Source organism: Leptonotus elevatus, chromosome 16 (assembly GCF_054856555.1).
Source record: "Leptonotus elevatus isolate MCC_2025b chromosome 16, RoL_Lele_1.0, whole genome shotgun sequence".
Taxonomy (NCBI): domain Eukaryota; kingdom Metazoa; phylum Chordata; class Actinopteri; order Syngnathiformes; family Syngnathidae; genus Leptonotus; species Leptonotus elevatus.
The window spans coordinates 2,083,378-2,103,987 of NC_141254.1; the positions used below are offsets into that span (position 1 = coordinate 2,083,378).

The window sequence follows — 20,610 nt, forward strand, 5'->3', positions numbered from 1 at the left end:
CTTCTGCAAAACTTGCTGTTTAGATGATCATTAGATTCAGCTGCACTGCAGGAGGGAAACATGGAAAACAGACTGGATAGGGGCTCTCGACGACCAGACTTGGGCACCACTGTACGTATCCCTGGCTGGTGCATACCAAAGACTATAAAAATGGGACCCATTGCCGCCCTGCTTGACACTCAGCATTTAAGGAATTGGGAGGTTAGATCACCAAAGGATTCCCGAGCGCAGCCCCTGCTGCTGCTAACCACTCCCCCAGGGGATGGGTCAAATATGAGGAACAAATTTCGCTTTATATGTTTTAGTATACTTATAAGTAGAGGTGTGGACTCGAGTTATGTGATTTGGACTCGAGTCATGAATTTGATGACTTTAGACTCGACTTGACAAAATGTCAAAAGAATCGCAACTCGACTTGGACTTTACCAACAATGACTTGTGACTTCACTTGCACTTGAGCCCTTTGACTTGAAATGACTTGCTTCTTCCACCAAAACAAAAAGATTAAAATGTATGTTAACGAGTAAATTCCTATCTGTGTTTGTGCGCGTGTGTGTATGTGTGCGAGCTGGGCTGACACAGCGCCGTCATTTAGGCCCCGTCCAGACGGAAGCAAAGCTGGTTTCGTTCCTCAAACAAATCTCATACACACAGAAGCATTTCAAGACTTGCGTGTGTCCAAAAGAAGATGCTGGGGACGTTTAACGGCTGCAATGTATATGCCAAGTCTGGAGTGGCGCTGTAGCGCAGCCACAGGGAGTTAACGGAAAGCGTAGAAGAAGAATCAGCGAAGAAGACGAACACTTTTTTTTCCCTAACTTTATTGCAATCTACAGAACAAACATGCCTTTGCATGTATCAAAACAACATGCAAAAAGACGAACGCAGGAGAAGTGACTACGGCGGGTGATTCAAGTACAACACCGTTTGTTGAATGTGGGAATAAAGAACCAAAATATTTAGCTGCAAAAGCATAAGCAAGCTAAGGAGGCTGCCCAAAACGACTACGACACGGCTATCCGCCATTGTTGTTGACAGACTGACGGTTTGCGCGCAGTCACGCGAGAATTGGTGCATATGTCATCAATGTGCGGCAATGTGTTGTCATCGAGCTGCGACCATGACCTCATCACTGGAGGAGTATCCTGCATATGGTATCCAGACGGACGCGAACGGGATGCGTTTTGAAATCATTCCACTCTGGAGCCCGGTTTCAAAAGTGATCGGCTTCAAGCTACGGCCTAAACGGTAAGAAACTTGTGAGGATACATTGAAACTGGCTTTCGTGTGGACGGGGCCTCAGACATGTCAGGGAAACGGCAAAGGCACAAACACATGCAGCCTACGCTAAGGCAAAATAAAGATGACCAAATAATACATTGACACCAATGCGACAGCCTTGGTGGATTTTACTTTGAAGTCTGCCTGCATGGTGGCGTGAACGCTAGCTTGACTACCTCCCTTTGACATTTGGCTTGCATTATCGATTATTTTCTACCACCGTTATCATAATGCCACCCAGAAAGTATATTAAATTGTTAATTTAGGACGCGAAGAAACCGCAAGTTAATTACGCCGTCATTGCACAATACTGTACAAGTCTGGCGATCATGACTAGTAGCTAACTGTTAGCATTAGCATCGAGTGCCTGGCTGGCAAGTTGCAACAGTAGTTTGACAGCTATTGCTTGCCTCGCTTGCTTTTCTTATTCAATAGTGTGGACCTATGCTACTTTGTAATCCACTCTTCCTGTTTAAACGAATAGACTGCACTTACAGTAGATGTATTTTTCATTTTTTTTAAATAAATAAATAGAACATTGCCTTAATTTATAATTATTTTATAAAACACTAGCTTTAAAAAACAACAACAAAACAAAACAAGAAACGTTCAAAATGTCCAATATGGCCATTTGGATTTAGGAACACAACTTCAAGTACATTACAAGTGCAATATAACGTAAGGCAGAATACCTTGTTATTTTATACATGGACCATCTATTAAGAAAATTATGTATCTTGCCTTATATTGCACTTAAAGTTGTGTTCCTAAATCCTAACTGCCATATTAGACATTTTGAGTTTATTTTTATTTTTATTTTTTTATATATATATATATATATATATATATATATATATATATATATATAAAAAAATTAATGGGCAAAAGCAATTTAGAAAATAAAAAGTTATATTTATCTGATTTCATTTTTGTTTTTAAACAATCCGATCTATGACTTTTGTGATCCTTGCACCACTAGTTGTGTGGGTACACAAACTATGAGGTGGTCAACAAAAAATGAACTGCAGTATGTCCAAGATTAGATCACTGACGGAGAGGCAACACTTCAAACTTTGTTCAACATCTGAAGTTGCACAAAATGTCAGTTGTTTATCGGCTAATTATTGTTGCTAGCTGCGTAGTTAATGAAACTGTAAACTTACTGGTAATACATTGCAAACACAGCAATCTGTTGCACCACTCTGGGTTCACTCCCTAAATCCCTGACTCCTACTTTGATGGTCACCGAAAATAATATAATCTACGATGTTGTTAAAATGACTCAAAAGGACTTGAAGCTCAAAGCGTAGGACTTGTGAATCGCTTGAGACTTGTTAGTCTTGACTTGGGACTTGACTTGAGACTTGTCAGTCTTGACTTGGGACTTGACTCGGGACTTGAGGGCAAAGATTTGAGACTTGTGACTTGCAAAACAATAACTTACTTTCACTTCTGCTTACAAGTACACTTAACATTTACTTGGTTTAGTATACTTCCAATAAGTACAAGAAAAGTAAACTGGAAGTATACTCCTAATTTTGAGTAAACTTCAAGCATACTTAAATATACTTTTTTTTTGTACTCGAGTCATGAATTTGATGACTTTAGACTCGACTTGACAAAATGTCAAAAGAATCGCAACTCGACTCACTCGCACTTGAGTAAACGTCAAGTATACTTAAATATATATTTTTTGGTAAGGGGACTGATACAAAAGAAAACGCCAGATGCATTGATATTATTGCATCTTTTCATTCAGAATCCCTCCAAAACAAAGAAGCAAGAAAAAGCAGTTACAGGACAGATAGAGGTGTATTAGACTTACCATGCACAATTTGTAGGTCAGCCAGAGGCCAAACTTTGCTCTATTCCCTGCTTCTTTGCAAGCAGGGGGTCAATGCCTTGGCATGGAGCTGTGTTATCCCATGTTATTTTTGGCTATAGATGTGAATTAATCTACTGCCTATTGCCTTTTCTTTTTCCAGTCCAAACAATGGCATATATAAGGTACAGGTAAAGGGTCTGAGGTTCATCAGCTCTTGTGCTAATGATGATGACCTATCAATGTTTGGTTGTCTGTGTAACAGAAAATGGGTGCATTCAGATGCACAGTATTTAGAATGAGCGACACTGTTGATAAATTGAAAATGCGCCTTTTCCATCTGTAGTGTTCTTCATCTCCTCCATGTCTTATACTAATGTTAGGCAGCAGCTCATCCCATAAGAACCATCCTTTGAAGCTATGGCTGACATTAATGGAGTGTACAAGGGAAAAGCAGAGTCACTGAGACAGGAAATGACAGTCTCCCACATAACGGATATTTTAAACTAAATAGGGCGAGCACAAGGTTCACCCCGGTAGACAAAAGGGTAGCCTCCCTTTGACTTCAGATTGTTGTACGGGTCCTGACTCCTGACTGTTGTTTGTGCCTATGCACCAAACAGCAGCTCAGAGTATTTTAGAGTCCTTGGAGGGTGTGCTGCAGAGCGCTCCCTCTGGGAACTCCATCGTTCTGCTGGGGGACTTCAGTGCTCATGTGAACATTGACAGTGAGACCTGGAGGGGCGTGATTGGGAGGAACAGCCCCCCAATCAGAACCCGGGTGGTGTTCTGTTATTGGACATCGTGTTCGTCACAGATTGTCCATAACGATTACCATGTTTAAACAGTCGAGTCATTGGATTTGCGGCCGCATGTTTTGGAGACTTGGGTGAAGAGAGGGCGGAGCTGTCAACTGAACACCACCTGGTGGTGTCTTGGCTTTGATGGTGGGGAAAGATGCCGTTACGACCTGGCAGACCCAAACGTATTGTGACGGTTTGCTGGGAGCGATTGGCAGAAACCCCTGTCAGAAGAGGCGGGGGACATTGAGTCCGAGTGGACCATGTTCCGCGCCACCATTGTTGAGGTGGCCAATCGGACCTGTGGCCGTAAGGTGATCAATACCTGTCGTGGCGACAATCCCTGAACACGCTGGTGGACACCAGTAGTAAGGGACGCTGTCAAGCTGAAGAAGGAGTCCTATCGGGCCTTTTTGACCTGTGGGACTCTGGAGGCAGCTGGTGGGTACCGGCTGGCCAAGCGGAACGTGGCTTCAGTGGTCGCTGAGGTAAAAACTCGGGCATGGGAGGAGTTTGACGAGATGAAGGAAAACGACCTCCGTATGGTTTCGAGGAAATTCTGGTCCACCATTCGGCGTTTCAGGAGAGGGAAGTAGTGCACCGTAAACACTGTGGATAGTGGAGATGGGGTGCTCCTGACCTCGTTGGAACGTCATGAGTCGGGGTGGTGGGTTGGTAATAGTTAGAAGACCTCCTCAATTCCACTAATACGCCTTCCTTTGAGGAAGCAGAGTCTGGGGACCCTGAATGGGCTGTCCTATCTCTGGAGTTGAAGTCACCCAGGTGGTTAAAAAACTCCGCTGTGGCAAAGCCCCGGGAGTGAATGAGATCCGTCCGGAGTTCCTAAAGGCTCTGGATGTTTTGGGGCTGTCATCTTTCAAAAGCCTGCATGGACATCGGGGACAGTGCCTCTGTATTGGCAGACCGAGGAGGTGGTCTTCCTTATTAAGAAGGGGGGCAGGAGGGTGTGTTCCATCTATAAGTTCGCCCAACAAGTCTACATGTGTTTTGTGGACTTGGAGAAGGCGTTCGACAGTGTCCATTGGGGGGTCCTTCAAGAGTACGGGGTACCGAGCCCCCTGATACAGGCTGTTCGTTCCCTTTACGACCGGTGTCAGAGTCTGGTCCACATTGCCGGCAGAGGCGGCAGTAAGTCGGATTCGTTGGTTAGACTCCGCCAAGGCTGCCCATTGTTTCTGATTCTATTCATAACTAGGGGTGCACCGATCACAATTTTCCCCGATCATTTAAAAAGTCTGACCTGCCGATCCTGATTACAAGCAACATTAACCTTCAGTGTTCCAATCTTATTTTATTGAAAAAACATTGAACAATATCGGTGAAATAATACAAATGGGTTGTTTTAACTGCACATGAAGTAGTTCTCTCAAATAGAAATGAAAATTCATATTAGTCATCTCAGCAGAACAGGACAGTGGCTGACTTTTTCAGACCTCTGAGGAGGGAGATTGGTGGAAAAGATAAGTTTATTTTTAAGGGATCGGCCGATCACCGAACTTCCAAAATTAAGGAAATCGGGGCCGATAAATCGGCAGGCCGATCGATCGGTGCATCCCATAACCTTTATAGACAGAATTTATAGGTGCAGCCGAAGCGTTGAGGGGGTCAGGTTTGGTGGCCTCAGCATTACATCTCTGCTTTTTGCAGAATATGTGGTGCTGCTGGCTTCTTCAAGCCGCAATCTCTAATCTCACTAGAACAGTTCGCAGCTGAGTGTGAAGTAGTTTGGATGAAAATCAGCACCTTCAAATCCAAGACCATGGTCCTCAGTCAGAAAAGGGTGGTCCATGATGAGATCCTGCCCCTAGTGGAGGAGTTCAAGTATCTTGGGGTCTTGTTCACGAGTGAGGACAGGATGGAGCGCAAGATCGACAGGCGAATCGGGGCAGTGTCTGCTGTGATGCGAACTCTGTATCGGTTCCTTGTGGTGAAGAAGGAGCTGAGCTGAAAAGTTAAGCTCTCCATTTACCGGTCAATCTACGTTCCTACCTTCACCTATGGTCACGAGCTGTGGGTCGTGATTAAAAGAACAAGATCCCGGATATACGCGGCCGAAATAAGTTTCCTCCGCAGGGTGTCCAGGCTCTTCCTTAAAGATAGGGTGAGAAGCGCAGTCATTTGGGAGAAACTCAGAATCGAGTCACTGCTCCTCCACGTTTGGAGGAGCCAGCTGTGATTGTTTGGGCATCTGGTTGTATGCCTCCTGGACACTTCACTTGAGAGGTGTACCGGGCATGTCCCACTGGCAGGAAGCCCCGGGACACGCTGGAGAGACTATGTTTCTCGACTGGCTTGGGAATGCCTTTGGATCCCGCTGGAGCTAGACCAAGTGGCTGGGGAGAGGGAACTCTTGGCTTCCCTGCTAAAGCTGCTGCCCCCACAATCCGAATCCGCATAAGCGGTAGATAATGGATGGATGGATGGAAGGCTAGCACTGTTAGCATGGATACAATGATTTGTATCAATCTGTGCTGTCACAGTGTTACCCTGATCACTTTAACAATTACTCCTATTGTCTTATTTTAGGAGGGCCGGGGGCTGATCCAGGAGAAGCCAGAGCTTCGCACAGTTGTGCAGCAGAAGCTAGAAGAAATCCGGGAGTGCTGGTCTGACTTGGAGACCACAACCAAGGCCAAGGCTCGCCAGCTCTTTGAAAACAACAAGCCAGAGCCAGCAGTGAAAAGCTACTCAGACCTTGACAACCAGCTCTCTCACTTGGAGCAGCAGCCCCTCCAACTGGAGCAGGCACATCATCTGCCTACATTCAATGAGCAGCTCCAAAAATTCCAGGTAAGCAAAGTTGGCCGATTAGCCCCTACTTTATGAACATGTATGGAACTTATCAGAAGCTAACTCTGTTAGCTAACTTGTTCATCACACAAAACACAGTATAACTCTGCTTACATTTTGGCTTTGACATTGTGTTTCAGACTTGGGCATTGCAATAAATTTTGTAGTGGGGTGGTCAGGGTGACATAACTCACTGGCCATATCACTGGCGTAATAGGGGGCATATGCTCCTGTTCGCGCTCAAAGGGACAGTGTGTTGGATTTAGTGCCATCTAGTGGTGAACTAATCATTCATTAAATTAAAAAAAACACAATTTCAAAAATATGCCCAAAAATATGTTCTATCACATTAACGTAATTAGCGTCTGGTGGTTCTTGAGCTTGTGTTGAACGCGAATGGATCGACCGTCGCTTATCTTCCACAGGAGAACAAGACTAGACAAGATTTTTGCAAAAAATTTGTAATATTAAAAAAAATGCCTAATATAAATTTTCCAGTTTTCAAAATATTTTCCTTTGATTGAGTAGCCTGCAAGAAAATTGACGATCTAGCTCTGAAGTGCAAATATAAACATAAACGAGAGTCACTTTTTTTTTACAGGCAAATTTTTCAAATGCTGCTGCCATATAATAACAGCTGCAGCTATTAAATATTTTGGTATTTGGATATCCTACTGAAAATTCTATTCAATATTTGGATATTTGGATAAAATAAAAAATATATATATGTTTTGCCTAAAAAACAAAATGTCATTATCAAAATACAGAAGACAAAACAAACACATTTTACCTATTAATGTGCGACCAACTGCTTTTAATTTTTAGAAAAATCTCAAATCTGAATCCAAAACTTGTTTTAAACTTAAATTTACACTGAGTGAGGACAGCAGAGTGAGGGCAGGATGGAGCGGGAGATCGACAGGCGGATCGGTGCAGCATCTGCAGTGATGCGGACTCTGTATCGGTCCGTTGTGGTGAAGAAAGAGCTGAGTCGAAAGGCGAAGCTCAGTCGAAATGCGAAGCTCTCGATTTACCGGTCGATGTACGTTCCTACCCTCACCTTTGGTCACGAGCTGTGGGTCATGACTGAAAGGACAAGATCCCGGATACAAGCAGCCGAAATGAGTTTCCTTCGCAGGGTGTCTGGGCTCTCCCTTAGAGATAGGGTGAGAAGCTCGGTCATCCGGGAGGGACTGAGAGTCGAGCCATTGCTCCTCCGCGTTGAGAGGAACCAGTTAAGGTGGCTCGAGCATCTGGTTCGGATGCCTCCTGGATGCCTCCCTGGAGAGGTGATCCGGGCAATGTCCAACCGGTGGGAGGCCACGGGGACGACCCAGGACACCCTGCAGAGACTATGTATGCCTCTCGGCTGGCCAGGAAACGCCTTGGGATCCCGCCCAGCTGGTTGAAGTGGCTGGGGAGAGGGAAGTCTGGGCTTCCCTGCTAAAGCTGCTGCCCCCGCAACCCGACCCCGGATATAGTTGTAGATAATGGATGGATGTGCATTTACACTGTGCTTAGTAGCACACTTTTCTCCTCATAGATTTTGGTCAATGAAACAAGGTGACATCAGAACCACAGTAGCGATTTTGCCAGCTAAATCAGCACAGTTGAGTAAGCCTGGTTTGTTATAGAATGATCAGCACTGCAACTGTACCAGGCTGTCATCATCAAAGTACGCACAGTCATTTATGCCTTTCAAAAGTAATCAAACAGCCCTTGCACTGGCTAAGCGGTGCTAGCTGTAGTAGCATTAGCCACGCGAGCCACATTAGCATCGCTACACTAGTGTCGCTAGCCACATTAACATTAAAGGCGCTGGAGTTGCTCGCAACAGCAATACAATGTCAGTGAAATTAAGTAGATTTTTAGTAGGGCTATGGCTTGGTTGGGGGTCGGGGGTACGGGTGGCTGGGTGGGGTGGTTGGGTGGGGTGGTGCTGGGGTTGGGGGGGTGTTTGGGGGCCTGGGGGCGGCTGGGGCTGGGTTGTGGTGGATGGTGGGGGGGGGGGTCTTGTGGGGGGGGGGGGGGGGCTGTGGGCCGGTGGGGTGCCTGACGGGCCTGCCCCGTCCTGCTGCGTTGGGTGGGGGGCGCGGGCCGTGTTGGGGTGTGGGGCGCTCCTGGCTCCGGCCGGTGGCCCCTGCGGAGCTCGGGGGTTGTCCCTTGGCACTGCCGTGGCCTGGGGGGCCCTGAGGTGTTGTGCTTGCTCTGTCCTAGCCGGGGTCGACGGCTCCCCTCTTTGGTGGAGGTTTTCATGCATGCCAGATCCACCACACCAGCATCTGCTTCTTCCTCTGGTCGTTGAATCGGTGGAGGCTGATGTCTGTGGATCTCACTCTGCTTCATCTATCCTTCCTTCCTTCCTTTCCTCAGTCTCTCCTTTGGTCTCTTGAGGTCTCCCTAATTTTTTGGAATTTAGATGTTTCTTGGCTTGGTGAAAGACTCTGGTTGGTAACCCAGTGGGTCGTCGGTAATGTCTGGTCGGTGCTGGATTTCACTTTCCTTTCTTTTCTTTGATCCTTCCTCGGGTCTCCTGACAACCTCACGACTCTAGCTGGATTCTGAAGTATTCGGTTTAGGTGAACGGTATGGGATTTTTAATAGGTTTTAGGTGAACTAATGAGTACACACTCACACGCACGCACATACGCACATACGCACGCACATACACATACGCACATGCACATACTTACCCACATACAAAATAAAAATAAATTTAAAAAGAGAGCAATGATGATGACATGTCAAATCGGTAAAATTACTGAATGAACAATACTGAGCTCTTAAAAAAATAATAATAATAATTTAACAGGCTCGGGAATTTGTGAACTCACAAATACCGCGAGAATTCTTCTTGCAGAGCAAGGTTAAAGAAGTATAGCCCTTATGATATCTGGGTTTAATTTGTGTAGCTTTTCTAATATACATTTTCACCTTCTTGTAAAATTATAATTTTATTCCAAAAACATTGTGACTTTATTGTCTTAATTTTCATTTTCCTTGTTGTCCCAATATTCCTTTGTAGTAAATACACAGTATGTAAACTTTCCTCTTTAGTAAAAGTGTTTGTTAAGAATCAATTCACTGTACTCAGTAGAACATAGCTGTACAGGATACTGTACAGCTATGTTAAATACATCAAATCTCCCTACATTAACAGCTTTAAAATAGGAAATTGTTTATAGAGCGTGTTGTAGCAGGACTCTCCGTGTAATTTTCCCATTGCTGAACAATGTGCGAGTATGAACATAACATTGCATTGAGAGAAAAAAAAGGAAATATTTATTTATGTTCCAGTACTTCATTGGAAAATTTTGTATTTTGCTTTACTTTTTTCTCATTTAACCTTAAAAGTGTAATCAAGGATCTTTTGTCGCTGCGTCTTCCAGGTGGATTGGTTCTCTATTCCATCAATCAATCTGCTGTAACGACTCGTGCATGTTTGTTCCTAACTGCGCATGCGCACTTCGAGCGTTTGTCGCATGTAGCCGCTGAGCTTTGGATTCAGCCATTCATTGTTGTAGCCAGTGGTGTAGTGGTCCCTGGAGAATTTTCCCCAAAAATTAAAGTAGTCCAGAAAAACATTCTCTTTTAGAAACATGTAAGACATGTAAGAATTAAAAATCCATAATTTCTACTTACTCACAATAATAAAATTATCATGACTTGTTAAGATTAGTTTGGTAACACAAACGGCCTGAAATAATGTAAAGTATATTTATCATGAGGCAAACATAGAGTATGTTATAAAACAAATTACAATATTTAGTGAACAATGAAAAAAAAATTGTGAAAAACAGTCTGGTTAGACTTTTTGTGCTTAATCTTAAACTATTTGTCCCCATATAGTAATTTCTGAGCTCTGATGTGTTCTAGTCTAAGCAAAGTTTCCTGTGTTTGACGAAAGGCCATACAATATTGTGCTTTTTATATTAGATAACAATGATGGAATTTAGTTGAACAATGACACCACTGTACCTAAAACTACTGCGTCCTTTTGTCATAGGCTATGGAGTCCCAGTTTGGGGACATTTACAAGGATGTAGAGGAACTGGGTAGCTTGCAGGGGGTTTGCCTTCCCCAGCGAGGTCTGATGACAAGTGAGAGTGGTGAGCAAGCAGGCATGGTGGAGACCCGCATTGTTCGCCTCATTGAGCCCCTGAAGGAGAGACGTCGCATCCTGCTGGCTTCCAAAGAGATGCACCAAGTCGCTCAAGACCTGGAAGATGAGATGGTTAGCTCATCATCTTCTCATTTTGTAATATTTGTTACCATTAAATTATCTCATTTTGATTTTTCTTTTTAATTGAATAGCTGTGGATTCAAGAGAGGCTTCCCCAGGCATCATGTAAAGAATATGGAAATAATCTCCAGAATGTGCAGCAGCATGCAAAAAAGAACCAGGTGAGTATCACAAAGGTAAATTCCAAGCTGAACTTTGACCCAAACCCTTCTTGAGACTTACCTGAGATTGGTCTTTCAGACTCTCCAGAGGGACCTGGCAGGGCGGCGGGCTCGTGTTGAGGAAGTTTTGGACAGGGCGGGAATTATCGCATCACTACGCACTCCTGAAGTGGAGTTTGTGCGTGAAGGGGCCGGCCATGTACGGCAGTTGTGGGAGGTATTGCAGTTGGAGCTGGAAAGGAGATCTGTGATGCTGGATGCAGCGCTGCAGGCTCAACAATACTACAGCGAGGCGGCCAAAGTGGAGTCCTGGTTGTCAGGTCAGAAGCTCCAGCAGGCTAATGACGAAAAAGGCACGGTACGGACAATGCTGTTAGTCACTTCATTTGTAAACGCACCACTCCAGTACACAGACTCACTTCTGATCATTTTCAGGATGAGGCGAGCACCTTGCAACTACTGAAGACTCACTTGGCTCTGGAGCAAACAGTGGAAACATATGCAGAGACTGTGGGCATGCTGTCCCAGCAATGCCAGCAGCTGCTAGAACTTGGACACCCAGAGAGGTGTGACATAACTCATCATTTGACTTTGTGTTCACCTATCAAATTGAGATTTTCTGTGTGAAGGGCACAGTTCATAATTTCACTGGAATAATTGCAATCAGTTTCTTAGATTGAGAGGAAGGAAGGAAGGAAGGAAGGAAGGAAGGAAGGAAGGAAGGAAGGAAATGGTGAGGGGGAAAACACAAGTTTGCCCCTTTAAAGTGGGGCACAGCATAGGAAAAAAACATGTGAAGCCACATACAATAATAAAAGAAATTACAACAGAACAAGAACTCTAAAGACTTGCACATGTGGGGGGTGGAAAGATTTGTGGGAGAGGGGTGTCATGACACCCAAGACACCCTTGTCCAGCTATAGCCTTTTCAAGGTGAGCGCACCTGGGCCATCACAGGGAGAAGGAGAGTGTGGGAGAGCCAGTGAAAGCAATTTTACAATGGTACTTGAGACATTACCATATACTGTGCCAAATATGGCATATCTTTCTTCAATTTTGATGTAGATGGGCATGACTATGGACAGGATTACACAGATACTGTGGTGGATTTAGTCTGCCTCACAGTTGAGAGATCCAGGGTCTGAATCTTGGCCCAGGCCTTCCTGTGTTGACTTTGTATATTACTCATTCATGTTAGGTTAATTGAAGACTAAATTGTCCACAGGTGTGAATGTGTGTGTGAAAGTCAGCTCAGATAGACTCCAGCTCATGGATGGATACATGATGACTGGTTGAATGTGTTATTCTTAATTACATCGTTCAATTGGTCACAATGTTGTGAACAGTTAATGCATGTGAGAAGAAAGTAACTTTCAGGATGAGGCAGTTAGTAATTTAGAAAATTACATCAGCCTCTATCCCTAATTTATCAAGCAATATAGAAAATGAATGGATTGAAGTGCAGTACCTTATCCTAAACAATTGGAAGTTACCTGGTGGGGTACAGTACAACATGCATAGTTCCAATACTTGATAATACAGTAAGTGCAATAAGTGTGATCTCTATTGTTGTTTTTGTTTTTCCTCAGTGAGCAAATCACCAGGCAGCAGTCCCACATAGACAGACTGTATGTGTCTTTGAAAGATATGGTGGAGCACAGAAAAATCAAGCTGGAGCAGCAGTACTGGCTTTATCAGCTCAATAAGGACGTTGAGGAATTAGAGAAATGGATCACTGAACGTGAAACTGTGGCAAGTTCGACTGATCTTGGCCAAGACCTGGAGCATGTGACGGTGAGAACTCAGATCGATCTGGTTTTAGGCATTCTTCTAAACAAGGGATCACTAACGTGTACGGATGTAACGATAACGGCTATATTGTGATATCGCGATATTAAAACTGCCACAATATCGTCAACGTCATGTCACTATTAAAACAGCACATATGTTAAAAAAAGTTGATTTCTAATTGTGCAGTTATAGCATAATATGGTGGTTAGTTTTTTACTGCAGTTTAGTTTTCATACGCCATGTTTTGGCCCTTCTATGTTTAAAATCCATGCTAATCAGATGAAAGGGAATGTAATATACTTGTGTATAGTGAATATGTGAAGGAACTCAATGTGTATAATGTGTTATTAAAGATTGTATGTTGTTATGTACAAAAGCACAATCTTGTTCTTTCTTTTTTTTGTATTAGCTCTTTTTTTTGTACAATATCGTGATAATTATCGTATCGTGAGGTTTATATTGTGATAATATTGTATTGCGGCGTTTAGATATTGTTACATCCCTACTAACGTGGTGCCTGCGGGCACCAAGTAGCCACGAATGACCACAAAATCTGCCTGCCCCTGGATCATACCCACCAGAATCAGGTTACACCACGTGCGCCACAACTTAGACCTGGTTTCACCTGGCCTAAAAGTCTAGTCTACTTTGTGTCATCTAATTGTCCAGTGAACCTTGGGCATAAAATAGAAAATGCCCTTGGCTTGCCGGAACACCCAGCGAGACGCAGCGCCAAATGCCCAAACACAGTAAACTAGACTTGCCCTGCTATGAAAATTAAGGTGTGCCAGTTTTTACGCCGAGCGCACGAGCGCCTGTCTACGAAAATACTACTAATCTTGTGTAAGCCATGTTAATATTGAAGTGCTTTTATTGTTCTTGTATGTTGTGATTCCATCATGGATCATTTTACAATATTCTACATTACATTTCTTTGTTTTCAGGAGCTTCAAGAAAAGTTCACCAAATTTGCCTCAGAAACAAAAAACATTGGCCAGCAGCGGATGGAGCAGGTGAACAAAATGGTGAATGAAATGATCGACTGTGGTCATTCGGATGCAGCCACCATTGCTGAGTGGAAGGATGGACTGAATGAGTCCTGGGCCGACCTCCTGGAATTGATGGAGACCCGCAGACAGATGCTGGCAGCATCTAATCAGCTCCACAAGTTCTTCACTGACTGCAAAGAGGTGTGTTCCGAGTTCATAACCGCCTGTGTTTTTCATTTCATTGGGAGTTCGTCTGGCTCATATTATTAAAGCACTCGTGATGACGACTCGGTCTGGTGTTGCAGGTTTTGGCCCAGATCGCAGGAAAGACAAAGCAGCTGCCAGAAGTGAGGGCTTGCCAAGCCAACATCACCAATCCAGCTACCCTACAGAGACTTATGCACTCTTATGAGCATGCCCTTCAACTGTTAGTTACACAGGCAAGTGATATAACCTTATATAAAACATTCAATATTGTAACTTAATTTGTATTTTATTTTACAAACTCAACCCCAAATTCATTTGTTTCCCTCAAAATTCTATGCAATTTTTTTTCTTTTTTTTGTAAAACTTTTGCTAAATGAAGAAATCATGTGTACATGAGTATTCACAGCCTTTGCTCAATACTTTGTTGATGCACCTCAAGTCTTTTTGAATGTGAACCTGGCAGACCTATCTTTGAGTAGTTTCGCCCATTCCTCTTTACAGCACCTCTCAAGCGCCATCGTGTTGGATAGACAGTGTCGGTGCACAGCCATTTTCAGACCTCTCCATAGATGTTTGATGGGATTCAAGTCTGGGCTCTGGCTGGGCTACTCAAGGACATTCACAGAGTTTTCCAGAAGCTACTCCTTCATTGTCTTAGCTATGAGCTTAGTATCATTGTCCTGTTGGAACGTAAACCTTCTCCCTAGTCTGGAGCAGGTCATCAAGGATGTGTACATCTGTACATTGCTACATTTATCCAAACAGGAGGCTTGGTATTCACACCAAAGAGTTCCATCTTTGTCTCATCAGACCAGAGAATTGTCTTTCTCTGAGAGTTGTTCAGGTGACATTTGGCAAAATCCAGGTAGACCGCCATGTGCCATTGTGCCTTTTACAAAGGAGTGGCTTATGTTTTGCCATTCAACCATACAAGCCTGATTGGTAGAGTGCTACAGACATGGTTGTCCTTTTGGAAGGTTCTCCTCTGCCCACAGAGGGTTAGGTTAGGTAAGGTGGGTTTCTGGCCATCTCCCTGACTATGGCTCTTCTCCGCTGTTTGCTCAGTTTAGACGAGCGGCCAGCTCTAGGTTGAGTCCTGGTGGTTCAGAACTCCTTCCTTGTACGGTTGATGTGTGCTCATTGGAACCTTCAAAGCAGCAGAATTTTTTCGCCGCCCTTCCCCAAATTTGTACCTCTCTGTGAAGTCAACAGTTAATTCCTTAAAGTTCATGCTTAGTTCGTGCTCTGACATGTATTCTCACCTGTGGAAGCTTATATAGAGGTGTGTGTCTTTTAAAATCATGTCCAATCAACTGGATTTACCACAGTTTAGCTGTAGGAACCTCTCAAGGATGAGCAGTGGAAACATGATGCACCTAAGCTTCATTTTGAGCTTCGTGGTCAAGGTAAAAACATCAAACCTACTAAAATAAAGATTTGTGTATTTGATTTCAAATTTGTTGAAAACACTGGCAAAAAGAACTTGTTGCAACATGGCCCTGGATGATCTCTAATACTCTGCTGCCACATGCTGGCCGTTTTTTGTAATAACTACCATTGCTTTAAGCGACCTTATCATGTCAGAAGCCGTATCAAAGCCTTCTGTATGAATGCATAAAAAACTTTTTTTTTAAACAACATATAAATACGTTTTGGGGAGTGACGGACAAAGTATTAAAAAACTTTTTGGAGTTTGAATGAGTTAAGTACATACAATTTCATTTTGTTTTTTATTTTTAAAAAACGAAGACAATTTTTATATTGTCATTATGGGGTGTTGTGTAGAATTTTGAGGGAAAAATAATTTATTGCCTTTTGGGATAAGGCTGTTACAGAAAAAAATGCGGAAAAAGTGAAGTGCTGTGAATACTTTCCAGATGCACCTTATTCTTTCACAGTATTGATCAACAGTGATTTAGCTACAATGAAGTCATTGTATCTTATCTTGGTTCAGGTACGACAGCTACAGGAGAACGCTGCGCAGCTGCGTACTATTTATGCCGGCGAGAAGGCTGAAGCCATTATGGTAAAAGAGCATGACGTGATGGAAGCTTGGAAGGTGCTGTTGAGCTCTTGTGAGGCCAGTCGTGTCCAGGTCACCTCAGTGACAGACAAGGTGCAGTTCTTCTCAGTAGTCCGTGAAAATCTCATGTGGATGGAAGGCATTATGGGCCAGATTGGATGGGACGAGCCCAGGTAAGATGTCATCTACTGTTTCTGAAAACATATTTGTATTACAGTGTTGCGTGAGGCTGTCACTTTGACCTAATGTTCCATGATAATGCTCTTCCATTTTCACTATCATGTAATCAAAGCTTCTCAGAGTGACTCAAGTTTGCCATCCATGCTGAGGTTGCAACATGTATTGTAGTAAATATGAATTTTAAATTTATTTTTTCTGACACTAAATCCATGATCGCTGTTCATTACTATTTAACTACCCAATCCCGAATCCATTTAAATAGATTACTGATTGTATTTTTGTTTTGTTTTTAAAACATGTCATACCCCATATGTGGCCCAAAGTGCTTTAACAAGCCTCTCTTTTCACTTTTTTGAAAACATATCGAGTAAACCCACATGCTCACGGCAACACAGCCTCATATTCACGCCATGTATGTATCCACTTTTTTCGTTACCAAAATTCACGCCTTACCAACAATTCACAATTTTGTACCCTAATATTCCCCATTCATTCCCAATGGCTGATTCAACATCACACATTTACATCATTTCAAAGTCCGTTCCAATTTCAAAATATTCAGAATACGCCATGGGTGCTTCCATTTTTTTTTCATTCCCATGACACATTTACATAATTTCAAAGTGACATTCAAAACATTTGGCACATTCATTTCACTTTAAGGATGATTACTAGGTTTTCTGCTGTAATTTCTACATTTATTCACCAATTCAAACCGTTCCAACTTGTTCAGCTCTTTCCAGTTCATTGTGCAGCATTCCATGCCGTTCATTATCATTGCAAATCATTCCACAGTTTTCATTCAGCCTCACAGCCTTCACACGCAATTTCTACAGAAATTGCATTTTGTAGTTTAAAATAACATACTTTAACCTCCAGGATACACTATCTGTACCCAGGGTATTCTTCTAACCATCCATCTTGCATACCACTTATCCTCACTAGGGTTGTTGGTGAGCTGGAGCCTACACAAGTTCCATTAAACACGTTCGGGATTAACTGTAATGGCAAAAACTCCAAAATATTGAAAAATAAATATCTGCTTCCAATATGTGACCCGCTCCAGCAAAAGGGTACGCATGTTGGCAACATTAGTTTTTTAGCTAGACATGAAAATGTATCATTTGGACAAAAATGTCGGTTTTGAGATTTCTTCGCAAATAGCCTCCTTGAGGTCTCTATTTTCATTTCCCAGCAACACAAAAGTTAAAATTGTAATAGAAGTTTATGAAAATAAGTAATGCATCTTTAGCCAGGGTGGTTTTAGCCAACTTTAGCTACCAGCGCGTCACGGAAACCTGCCTCAAAATAACCCGGAGTTCCTCGCCGCTAACATCACTTCACAAATGTTGTATATAAATGGACATAGCAACCAATAAGAGTTGAAATACACCATAATGTGACCATTTAGCATGAAAGTGAACAGAATGACGCATGTCATCGTACCTTGTAGTAAAAGTAAATGGCGTCATTGGTCCTGACACCATGGTTTGTATCCAAACAGAGATAATCTTCAATTCCGGGATCTCTTTCTTAACAAATTTGTTTCTACTTTTAAATCAAATGAAGGCATTCATACACTTCTAAACCATGCCTACTGACGATGGGCGAAACTCATGCGAGCAGCCAAGCAGATCTCACCAGAGCAGATCCACAGGTTGTCACACTGCTCTGGTGTCACTGACAGCAAGTCAGGATGAGTTTAAATAAAAGACGTAAAATGTGGTAATATAGGCTATTGTAAATAATGTAATGTTTTGATCACTTCTTAATGTCGTCAATTTTTTGCGACATGACACTTCATCTATGCAGCACAAATTAACCGTCTGCCTGAGACGCCGAATATCACCACAAATGTTCACTTTATCCTCTTTTAAGTGGGATGAAATTAAAATCAAATATGGGCTATGAAATGTGAAACTTGAAAAATTATTGCGATGGTCGTGCTAAAGCGAGTCACCCCGCCCCAAAATGAATGCAGCGCATATTTGGAGGGATTTGTGTCGAAACATTGGGGGGAGGTGGGGGTGGCTAGGAGGGGATTGTGTTGAACCATCATGCAATTTTCATTTTCTTTATGTGACCAAAAGCATTTGAGACTCAATATCGCTGATAAGCAGAGATGGCAAATTCAGGTCCACAGTTGCCACAGTTTGGCTCCTTGTGCTAGCTAGCTAGCTCCCTAGCAGGTAAACAAGCACCCGGTGAGCTAGCTAGGGAGCTAGCTAGCTAGCACCTCGGGCTAAAGCCAAACTGTGGCAGGGTTTTTACTTTCTGCATCTGGATTTGCCACCTCTGACGATTTGTTGTCAGTAAACTTACATCTCATAACCCACACCAAATGGCAAATAATCTTTTATTGCACACAAAATTATTAAATCAAATTTCCCACTGTAGTAATATGACCTCATTTAAACAAGAAAATACCACAAGGAGCAACAATAAAATAACCAAACCTTGGCTGATGCCTCATAAGATAAATTGTAAGCTCAATGGGATGGGAAGTTGAGGCTGATTTCATCTGTCAAGAGGTCAACTTCCTAAACTTTTAAAAGGCTCACATTTTGGATGATGTCCTTACCTGCTATTCTAATTGACTTTCCAGTGATCTTATAACAGTTCCTGAAAATTTGGGGTCAATATCTTTTTCCTAATGTACTGGTTGCTATGGACATTTGAAAGATGCAAAGACCAAAACTTTAAACCCGTTTTTCTCAAAACGAGCAATATCAACCTGGTAATTTTTTAGGTATATCTGTGTATTATATATTATTTGAAAGGGAATAAAGTGTAGAATTTGAATATATGAATATCCCAATTTTGATTGTTTTGACACATGAGGACCTTTTTGCCAGAGCTGGTGCAGCTCAAGTTATAGTAGGCTATGTGTTGCTTTTTTCTAAATAGTACAGACCGGTAACCTTTTTTTGTTTTAGGGATTTGACTGCATTGGAGGTCATGATGAAACAACACCATGAGCTGAAAGTCAAAATAGATGGTCGCAGCAAAACCATCCAGCAGTGTGCAGATCTCGGCAAGATTCTTATAGCTGCTGGCAACCCTGCATCAGTGGAGGTCAGGAGAACAAAATTATGAATTACTTCAAATTCAAAACTATGTCTCCATCTGAGGATAACCACACACGCAACATAAATTCTTTTTTTTAACTCAACTGCTCTTAATCATATATTTTTGGTCCGTGGCTGCAGATTAAAGAAAAGTTGGATGCCCTTCTGGCCAAGCAGAAGAATCTTGTTGAGAAATGGGACAAACACCAGGAACGGTTGCAGCGCAGTGAGTAGCTTACTTCTTGATATAACACAATGTTTAATAAATTAACTTTATCCCACTCAATGTGGCACACAAATTCAAATTAACTGTGCCACATGGATCATAATGTGAATTGATGGTTGATGGGAGACTGTCTTCTTCAGAGCATGAGAGATTCCAGTTTGCCCAGGAGACCGTGAGGGCAGAAGCCTGGCTGAAGGCCAAGGAGCCACCAATCACCTCCAAACAGCCAGATGGGGGACAGACCCAGGCCCAAACTGATGAGGTTGAGCAGCTCATCCTTCGCCATGAAGCCTTCCGCAAGGCTGCTGTAACCTGGAAAGAACGCTTCAGCTCTCTCCGCCAGCTTTCTGCAGTAAGCTTGACTGTAGCTAATTGTTTAATCAGTTTGATTCCACAGGAGGAAAAAAATATTGGGGAATTGTAGTTGCTCAGCAGGCAGGGGTCTATGCCAGTGATTCTCAAAGTGGTGTATGGGTACCACTAGTGGTATGTGGTATCTGGTATAACCAATGCCTAAGTACGTATTTTTTAAACATAGTGTTAATGTTTAGAGGGATACTTGACTCATTGAGCCACACTCACAGAAAGAAGATAATATTTTGTCTATAATTAACTCATTCACTCCCAGCCATTTTCACTGAAGCAACCCCCTTCACTCCCGGCTGTTTTACTGGATTTTAACTGATTTCGCAAGGTCCACAGAATATTCTGTTTTATTGCTATTAAAACATGGAACCTACCAAAAGAAAGATTAGGGTCTCTTCTTTGATCAGGGAAAAAAGTATATTTGTATCTGTTTATCTGTTGTTTTATAGAAATTAGCATTAGAATATAGCTTCATTATTATTCACAAACCTATTGAAAACACTGGCAAAAATAGCTTGTTGCAACATGGCACTGGCTGATCTCGTATACTCTGCTGCCACCTGCTTTTGTTTTTGTAATAACTACCATTGCTTTAAGGAACCTCTTCATGTCAGAATCTGTATGCTCTGACATAAAAAAAAA

General features: G+C 42.7%; 1 protein-coding gene across 1 annotated transcript in view; it reads left to right on the forward strand.

Annotated features, from left to right (window-relative positions):
* The window catches only part of sptbn4a (spectrin, beta, non-erythrocytic 4a), a 59,724-nt gene that overhangs the window by 13,197 nt on the left and 25,917 nt on the right, over positions 1-20,610 (forward strand). The window contains exons 3-14 of the mRNA XM_086098159.1: positions 6,451-6,714; positions 10,721-10,948; positions 11,029-11,118; positions 11,198-11,476; positions 11,554-11,684; positions 12,708-12,912; positions 13,854-14,099; positions 14,204-14,338; positions 16,060-16,301; positions 19,245-19,383; positions 19,518-19,602; positions 19,743-19,954. Coding sequence (XP_085954285.1) covers positions 6,451-6,714; positions 10,721-10,948; positions 11,029-11,118; positions 11,198-11,476; positions 11,554-11,684; positions 12,708-12,912; positions 13,854-14,099; positions 14,204-14,338; positions 16,060-16,301; positions 19,245-19,383; positions 19,518-19,602; positions 19,743-19,954 — 2,256 coding nt within the window. The remainder of the gene's footprint in view (positions 1-6,450; positions 6,715-10,720; positions 10,949-11,028; positions 11,119-11,197; positions 11,477-11,553; positions 11,685-12,707; positions 12,913-13,853; positions 14,100-14,203; positions 14,339-16,059; positions 16,302-19,244; positions 19,384-19,517; positions 19,603-19,742; positions 19,955-20,610) is intronic.